The sequence below is a fragment of the Pelodiscus sinensis genome, chromosome 30 (genome assembly GCF_052426305.1).
Source record: "Pelodiscus sinensis isolate ZL-2025 chromosome 30, ASM5242630v1, whole genome shotgun sequence".
Lineage (NCBI taxonomy): Eukaryota > Metazoa > Chordata > Testudines > Trionychidae > Pelodiscus > Pelodiscus sinensis.
In genome coordinates this window covers 13,034,256-13,044,086 of record NC_143081.1, presented here as the reverse complement: position 1 = coordinate 13,044,086, position 9,831 = coordinate 13,034,256, and the positions used below count along the sequence as shown (strand labels likewise).

General features: G+C 45.9%; 1 protein-coding gene across 1 annotated transcript; it reads right to left on the bottom strand.

Moving 5' to 3' along the window:
• Window positions 1-6,595: 6,595 nt before the first annotated feature.
• On the bottom strand, window positions 6,596-7,570 carry LOC149521244 (olfactory receptor 11A1-like). Its single transcript, XM_089774402.1, has one exon. It carries the CDS (start codon window positions 7,568-7,570, stop codon window positions 6,596-6,598), a length of 975 nt encoding a protein of 324 aa, XP_089630528.1.
• Between the last annotated feature and the right edge of the window lie 2,261 nt (window positions 7,571-9,831).

Here is a 9,831-nt window from a genome sequence, read left to right as displayed (position 1 = left end):
TGGAGTTTCTAGGCTGGGGCACCAGTGGCAGGGTTCTGCACCCCTTTTTCTGCTGGCTAAGTGTGGGACCTAACCATTAGGCCATCCTGCTGCCAGTGAGATCTGGCCACACCGTCCCTTACTGCTGTTTGTGGTGGCACTATTTTCAGTTTGATGGCTACTGGTTGAGTGCCCAGCTTTGAAGACAGATGCCACCAGCAGCGGCTCAGAAGTAAAGGAGGCGTGGTGTGGTATTGCCATTCTTACTTCTGCACTGCCCCCTTCAGAGCTCAGCCCTCGGTCAGCACCCACCACTCTCCAGTTCTGATTCTGAGCCTGGCTTATGGTCTTGGCCTTCACAAAGAGGTCAAAGAGAGATCCCATCACATTAAGATGGCTATTGGGATATTGTTACATGAGAATGTAAGACCATACCGGGTCAGATCACAGAATCCCGTCTTCCGACAATGGACAGTGCCAGCTGTCTTAGAGGGAATGAATAGAACAGGGGTGTCCAAACTTTTTTCAAAGAGGGCCAGATTTGATGAAGTGAACATGCGTGAGGGCCGACCATTTTGCCTGACATTCTTTGAACCATTAAAATTAAATGCAAATTAACTATTTTATGCAAAGTTTATTGCAAATGGCATACTTTTCATTTCGTCACATGGATGACAAATCTAAACAGGTGTTAAACCACTCTGCCTTTCATATCTGAAGGCCAGATGAAAAAAAAATCCAGGAAGCTGAAATATGTGTCAGGAACATTGTAAAGTACATTACATATTATTGGTAATAAAGGTTGTCTGTCAACTTTTAAGTTCAAAAAATATGAACAGGAACATAACACCAAGTATACATGTTGTGTCCAAATATATTTATAACTGATTTAGACCAACTGACATTAACTGAGATTTTACAATGTATTCATCTCAATACATATGGATTCGTTGGGGGCCATAAAAGATAGATATTGCCAAATTACCTGGGGGGCCATATTAAACCGGAACACGGGCCGCAATTGGCCCCCGGGCCGGACTTTGGACATGCCTGGAATAGAACATGCAATCATTGGGTGATCCCCCATCACCCATTCCTAGCTTCTGGCAAACTGAGGCTAGGGACTCCGTCCCTGCTCATTCATCCTGGCTAACAGCCATTGATGGATGGAGCTAAGATGGGCAGGGATGGTATCCCTAGCTTCTGTTTGCCAGAAGTTCCAATTGGGCAACAGGAAATGGATCGCTTGATGATTCCCTGTTATGTTCATTGCCTTTGGGGAACCTGCCGTTCTCCAGAAAGGATGGTAACAAACTAAAGAGAGTCCAGCAAAAGGCAACAAAAATGAGGAGAGGGCTGGAACACATAACTTTTGTGGAGAGTCTAAGGGAACTGATCTTATTTCATGTGCAGGAGAGTAGAATGAGGAGGGATTTGATAGCAGCCTTCAACTCCCTGAAAGGGGGTTCCAAAGAGGATGGAGAGAGGTATTTCTCAGTGGTGGCAGATGACAGAATGAGGAGCAATGGTCTCAAGTTGCAGTGGGGAAGGTTTAGGTTGGATATGAGGAAAAGCTCTTTCCCTGGGTGGGTGGGGAAGCACTGGGATGGGTTCCCTAGGGTAGGTGGTGGATTCTCCATCCCTAGAGGTTTTTAAGTCCCGGATTGACAAAATGGTCTATCTAGCCCAGTATCCTGTCTTCCAACAGTGGTTATTTTGGCCAGATCTGCACTGGTGGAGAAAATCCATGCAAGACATGCAATTCCAGCAATGACAGTTTTGTAGCTGGAGTCAACGTACCTTACATCAATATTCTGGGGCAGCTGCACAGTGGGAGGTTGATGGGAGAAACTCCCCCACTGACTTCCCTTACTCACCATGGATATGTCTACACTAGCTCGTTAGTTCGAGCTAGGTAGGCAAATGAGGGCAACCGGAGTTGCAAATGAAGCCCGGGATTTAAATATCCCGGGCTTCATTTGCATGTTCCCAGGCACCCCCATTTTTAAATCACTGAAGTATCTTTACTCTGCTTTTGTCATTCTTACTCTAATTCCATCCTGTGTCCAGCTCTTACACAGTTATACAACTGTGTTCTATCTCTTATTGTTGCTCTGCTTTAATCTATATGAGCATGATGGGTTCCCTCCAAGGTGCCCCCTGGACTTGGGGCCCCCTTACTCACCAGCTTGGGCTCCCGTTTACACTGTATGTTTTGGCAAGCTGTAAAGCCTTCTCTACCCTGCTGTTTCACCAGCCTACATATAGGTAGGGACACACCCAGCCCCAGATACATGCCAGCAGGCTCTTTAATCCACCTCTGCATAGGAAGGATTCTGCTAGGGCATGCACTCACCTCTGAAATAAATCTCCCGAACTATACCCTCTTACACTGCACAGTGAATAAGCTCATAAAATTCATTCCCCCCCCTTAATGTGGACAGGAATATGCAACCGCTTCCTTCCCCTGAGTGTTATGATTCCCCACACACTGGTTTTAGAGAAAACAAAATCAAGTTTATTAACTACAAAAGGTAGACTTTAAGTGATTATAAAGGATAGCAACCAGTTCAAAGTAGATTACCAAGCAAATAAACAAAAAATGTAAGCTAAGCTTAATATACTAAATAGATTGGCTATGAATAGCAGAGTCTAACCCTAACTGATGATATCAGCAGGCTGCAGACTCTTAAGGGGCAAGCTGCACTTGGAATTCCTTGGAGTGTTTCATTCACAGACTAAAAATGCCTTTTGCCTGGATCCAGCACTTCCAGTCTTGGTTCCTCAGCTGTTTCCAGGAATCTTCTTGTGTGGGGGAATCAGTGAAGAACCTCATATGATGTCACTCCCTGCCTGTTGCAGCTTTTTGCATATAGCAGGAAGGTTTTGTATCAAAGCTGGGTTCCCAGCGCCGTCTGTGGGAAAACACTTGCCATCCCACAATGGAGTGTCATCATCACACGATGGGGACTCATCAGATGTCCTTGTAGAATCAGCACCACCGTTACTGGGAAGCTGTCTGTAGCATTCCCAGGAAGTCTCCCCTTTGTGAGAGACAAGCTTCTCCTAAGCCCCTACTGTTCCCCCCACCCCCCTCATTGCCTTGAGTAGGCCCTTCCCCATCCAGCTCTTCAGAAAGAAAACATGTTATCTAGTGGGCATCCCTCAAGCTTAAACACATTTGTGATACAGATACAGAGGCAACATTACTAATTTCAGATACAAAAATGATACATGCGTACAAAGAAGATACTCCTATTCAGAAAAGTATAACCTTTCCAATGACATCTCACCTGACTTATCTGGCCTGGAAAACATCATAACCATATCCTAGTAACATCCCTGTGAAGCATATGGGGTGCTGTCTCACAGTGAGTTTGCAGGATTGTTACTGCGTGTCCCCTTTGAAGCCTGGCATGCCTGTTGAGTCAGAGTGAAGCAATAGAAACATCTAGGAGCATAGTGGAGAGCTTTCATTGTGCAAAATATCGTGGGGCTCAATCATCACTAGGTTTTGTGGGCTGTTACTGCCTAATCTTTAAGTTCTCAGCCATTTAGACTTTATGAATTACAGCCAAATGATGCCACGAACTTTCCGCCACAGTAAGTCGAGAGGCCATTGTGACATCATAGGTATTTCAACCAACCTTCCATTTACCTTCCAGCTAATTTGCATGCAGCAACTCCATTGGCTGTAAGAGAGGGATAGGCCACAGGTCTAACGGTCTAATTAGTTGATTCAGGTGCTGCCGTTCATGACAATATGGGATCTCAGCTGTTAGTAAGTGTACACATATAGTTACTCTGTACATGACTTTCCATTGTAGCAATTGGAACAAAAGGGAGAGCCGGGCAGTGAAAGAAGTTCAAATGACTGCATAGAAATGCATGTCAAGTGCCAGATTTGACATGGACTCTTGGGACAATATAAACATTAAATTAGTTTCCTGGGACATACCTGGGGATGGTCAATGAAAATTGAACAATCCCAGTTATGAAAAAAAACCCACAGCTTTTTGAAGCTATGCCTTGAGGAGACAGCAATCAGTTGATGATTACCTGTTCTAAGAGGCCAGAGATCAATGGCCACAGCTGCGTAAAGAAACAGTTAGGCCTGCTGCAGGGATGGGGGGGTGTGTCAGGAGAAAATTACCCTGGAGTCCCGTGATTCAGAAGGGTTCAGGGCTCCAGCATATCTCAAGCCCCCCAATCTGGAGGCAGAAAGAGACACCCCAAGACAGCTGGGAAGTCTAAAACTCAAGTGGATTGCCTCAAGAAAGGTCAGAAGTGTGCGGGAGGAAGGACAATGTTGCAGTTAACCCTGAAACGATGACAACAACATCAATAATGATACTAATAATGCATACTGTCTTCTCTGAGACGTCTAACATGCAAGGATGTTAAAGCTATACACGAAAGAGATTAATCACAACACATTTTACAGTTAAAGAAACTGAGGCACCATAAAAGGAAGTGACACTGCAGTCAGGACCGGCACTGAAATCTCCTAACTCTCAATCCTCTGTTTTTGGCCACAAAGTCATTCTTAACCTGTGATCAACTTCCCCATTGATGTGCCATTTCTGCGGCAGGGAATACTTTAGAAATCTTTCACTACAGCTTCTCCCCAAAGCCCCTCATTGTTAGGGGCTTCACGGCAATTTAAAAGTTTGTGGCTAAGTTCAAGAGGGGTTAATAAAAAGCATGATCACCCATACACTGCACAGGTGTAAGATAGATAGATAGATAGATAGATAGATAGATAGATAGATAGGGGGTGTATGGGGATGGATGGATAGATAGATTACTTCTTGTTCCCTCCTGTGTCTGGTTAACCTATCAGTCAATAACTCTGGTGTTTATTTGATCTATCTATCTATCTATCTATCTATCTATCTATCTATCTATCTATCTATCTATCTATCTATCTATCTATCTATCTATCGGGCAGCAGCAGAGTAAAACAACAACATAACCCAGCAAATACTGCTTGTATTGCATCTTAAAAGTAGGCACATCTGAGCTGCCTGTCCCTATCCCCAGGGCAGAGGGCTGCCACTTACAGGAAGGAGATGGTAAATGCTGGTTTTCTTTCTCCCTCACCCCTGACCAGGAGGGGACAAATTGACAAGCTCAGAGCCTGGGGAAAAAAACCTTTTCAAGCTGCTTGTACTGGTTCCTGTCAGCGGAAGGCCATGGCCCTGGCTCAGGCAGGACAACAAGCAAATAGTCAAGCGGTTAAACATAGGCTTGCCAGATACCTTCATAAAAAATCCCGAACATGGCAGGGGAAAAATTTGGTTGAGCGCCAAAAAAACCAAAAAATGTTAAGCCCCCCCCAAGAAAGGGACGCTGCACCGATAATTCTCACAGTCCCCGCTCCCTCTGCCCCCACCAGGTGTGGCAGGGGAAAAGTGGCTCCACCAGCCTTCCGTCCAAGAGAAACAGAAAATACCAGACATTTTCTGGTTTTTTTACCAGACAGAAGATGCGATTTCTGGACTGTCCGGCCAAAAACTGGACCCCTGGCAACCCTAGTTAAACAGTGTAAAACCCAGGGCTGTGTGCAGGCTGAGCCCAGGGTCGGGTCTTCTTGCTGCTGGAGAACCGACAAGCACAGGGGTTTCTCTCCCTACCGGGAGAACCTGCCACCCAAAGGAAGGGATGGCGGGGGCAGGACACAGCCCCACCTGCTCCACTGCATCCCAGCCCAGGGCCCTGACAGCGGAGGCATGGCAGCCACTAGGTTGGCAGGTATCCGGACCTCAACACGCCGACCAGGTCTGTGGGTCAGCGGGGATCCCAGCCGCAACATGTTGCCCAACCAACCTACATCTCCTGAGCCTTGCCAGGGCCAGCGGTCCCTGGGCCCCTTCCCAGTCCCTGGCTTGGGCGCTGCTTCCCGCAGTCGGCTAGTGATGGAGGTGCTGGTAGTGTGTTCATGGGTTCTCGCTGCGGCTCAGGCAAGGGCCCAGGTGGACTGGCCCAGTTGGTGGGGCACGGTGAGGTTCGCGGGGGTCTTGGCAAGTCCGTGGGCTGTGGTCTCAGCAGCCTGAGCCAGTCAGCAGGGGCTGGCAGGGGTCCTGGTGGTCCAACCCAGTTCTCCCGTCGGGCACAGCGTGGCTGGGCCCTTCACCATGCAAGCTGGGGCTGAGCATCTGGCCTGTTCGGCCGCCAGAGCTCTGAGCTCTTATACTCCTGTGGGGGAGGCTGGGTGAGCCTGGACCCACCCACCAAGGGGTCTTAGAGGGCTCTTCCTCTTCTGGGTCAGAGGGAGGCCATGTGGCTGTCCCGAGCTCATTACACTGCTACTGAAACCTAGCCTGGAGTGTAAGTCCTGCCTGCACTTTGCAAGGGCCACAGTCTGCACTGCGCACCCACTCACGCTGTGGTGCCTCACTCATCGCTCTTGCAGACAGAACCAGCTACCTGCCGCCCACCCCGATATGCTGGGCAGTCACTGCAGAGCTGTGAGCCTCCCCTCCAGGCAGTCCATCTTGATGAGTATCCCATAGCATCGTGTTCAGCGTTAACAAACGTTTCAGAGTTACGACCAACCTCCGTTCCTGAGGGGGGTGTAACTCTGCGCTTCTACTCTAGAGACAAGCTCCTGTTCTTATTTACATAATGTGACCTTGAATCTGCCGCCCTTCAAGGTCATGGCCTTTAGGAGCTTCTTCACACTCTCTCGTACTTCCTGATTTCGAAGGCTGTATATGATGGGATTCAGCATCGGGGTCCCCGTGGTGTAAAGCAGGGAGAAGACCTTGTTAAGAGCTGGCGAGTGGTTTGCTGAGGGTGCCACATACATGACAATTAGGGTCCCGTAGAACGTGGTGACCACAGTGAGGTGGGAGGAACAGGTGGAGAAGGCCTTTTGCTTGCCCGTTGTGGAAGGGATTCTCAGGATGGCCCTGAGGATGTGAGTATAGGACACCAGGATTAAGACAAATGGGACCATGGTCACAGCAGAGGACAAGATGCAAACGGTGGTTTCGATGGAGTAGGAATCAGTGCAGGAGAGTTTCACGAGAGGTTTGAAATCACAGAAGAAATGGTCGACTTCATTGGGACCACAGAATGTCAGACGGGACATCACTGCTACTGTTATCACGGGTATCAGAAAACCCCATGCCCAGGAACCAGCTGCTAACTGGGTGCATACCCGTCCAGTCATGACCGTTGTGTAATGCAGTGGATGGCAGATAGCTAGGTACCGATCAAAAGCCATCATGCCAAGAAGCAAGCACTCCGTGGTCCCCAATGACGCAAAGAGGTAGAACTGTATCATGCAGCCAGGTAGCGATATTGTGCTCTTCTCTGACCGGAAACCACATAGCATCCGGGGGACAATGTTTGTGGTGTAGCAGATTTCCAGGAAGGACAAATTGCTAAGGAACCAGTACATGGGGGTATGAAGACAATGCTGCGACAGGACGGTTACCACAATCAAGACATTTCCCATGATGGTTACAATGTAAATAATGAGAAAAGACAGAAGGAGCAGCACCCGCGACTCACAGAAGTCGGAGAATCCTAAGAGGATGAACCTGTCGGGGGCTGTTTGATTTAGCATGAGCAATTTGACCATGTTTGATTTAAAAGAAGTGTCCTCAAGACTTTGCACCGCAGCCCTTGGAGAAACTGCAAGAGACAGTAGTGATCATCCTTGTGTAAGCAAGTCATGTTATAATAAGTGCTACATCTTACCAGCTAGTAGTCCTCCACTGGTATGTTCATTCCCTCTGATTCAGCATCATTCTCCTTTCTAAGGCTACGTCTACACTGCAGCACTATTTCCAGATATTCAGAGGTATCCCAAAATAGCTATTCTGCATCTTTTGTGCACACCCGTTATTTCGAAACATAATGGGCTCACTATTCCAACGTCCCTGTAAACCTCATTCCACGAGGAGTAAGGGATGTTTCAGAATAGTGGTTTATTTTGAAATAAGTGCTGTGTAGACAGTGCCAGATTTCGAAATCAGCTATTTCAAAATTAAATTGAAATAAGCTAGACAATTTGCATAGCTCAGATTGCATAGCTTATTTCAAGCGATGGGTGCAGTGTAGACGGACCCTAACTTCCTTATCCTTCTCTCCCCCTTTCTCCCCTTCCTTATTTTCTCCTTCTTCCATATCAGTTTCCATCTGATACACATCATCAAGACATTAACCCAAAATCATTGTCAAACACTCCAGTAAGAGGATAATAGAGCTATTCAGAGAAGACTGTAACTGGAATTTCCAAAGGAGCATCAGAAAATTAGATGCACAACTTCTGTTTAAATTAAGTGGGGTTCCCGTTGAATTCCTAGAACTCAGTTTTCCAAAGAACAAGGCAGATTAGGGAAGCCCTCCAACACCATTGAAAATCCCAGCTTGAATGTTTCAAATTTTTGATCAAAATTCAGGATAAATCCACCTTTATTTTTACTTTTGAAAAAAAAATCACTTCAAAAATGGAACATCACTGGGAATTTTTTTTTTTTGGCCATTTGTAGATGTTCTCCATTTTTATTTTTATTTTCCATTTTTGTTATGAAATACTGACCAAAATTTTAGAGCAATTTGAATATTAAAATCTTCTAAACTTTTCCATCCATTGTTGTTCATTTGGACTGATTGAAGTTCATGAGCCTGCCCTAGAATACTTCTCTGTCTGTCTAGTTCTCATGTTGGTTCCCCTCCCCATTGCAAGCACATTGCTTAAACCTACTTATCCTGAGCAGGGATAGTCAAAACTTTTCTAACAGAATTTTTTAAAGGAAAATTTGATTGTCATATTTACTTGACTTTCAATCAAAAACGTTCCATTTTCAGAATAGGGCTGAGGGGCTCTCCCTGATTTTTACAAAAAAAAAAAGAAAATCACAAGACAATTTTAAAACAGCTTTAACCTGAATAAGACCCAAATAAATAAGCTTGGGATTGACCCTATACATTTTCTTTTTCAGAGACAAATTCAATCATATTCACCTTTCATGCGGTTTCAGAACATCTTCCACTTTTCCTGGGTCTTTGCTGATCCATGCCCGGTGTCTGTGTCTCCTCTTTTCTTGTTATTTCTTGTGATGCTTTCAAGCAGTTCCGAGAGCTGTTTGTTTCCTGCTGCTAAGAATTTAGGGTCTTTTATAGGTTCTGATGCATTTTCCTGAATAAGTTTCACATTCTAATTCGCTTCCCCAAAGACTTCATTAAAATATTTCTTTTTCGAGTGTGTGCAAGTCAATTTATTACAGTGTTTAACCACCCTGACAAGTAGGAAGTTTTTCCTAATGTCCAACCTCAACCTCCCTTGCTTCAATTTAAGCCCATTGCTGCTTGTCCTGTCCTAAGAGACCAAGGAGAACAATTTCCCCCCTCCTCCTTGTGACACCCTTGTAGATACCTGAAAACCACTATCAAGTCCCCTCTCAGTCTTCTCTTTTCCAAACTAAACAAGCCCAATTCTTTCAGCCTTCCTTCATAGCTCATGTTCTCTAGACCTTTCATCATTCTCGTTGCTCTTCTCTGGGCCTTCTCCCGTTTCTCCACATCTTTCTTGAAATGCGGTGCCCAGAACTGAACACAATACTCCAACTGAGGCCTCAGCACAGAGTAGAGCAGAAGAATGACTTCTCATGTCTTGCTCACAACACACCTGTTAATGCAGCCCAGAATCACGTTTGCTTTTTTTGCAACAGCGTCACACTGTTGACTCGTGTTTAACTTGTCATCCACTATAACCCCTAGATCCCTTTCTGCAGGACTCCTTCCTAGACAGTCACTTTCCATTCTGTATGGCTACGTCTATCCTGGCCCCAAATTCCGGAAAATGGATGCAAAGCAGGTAAGTCAGAATAGGGAAAT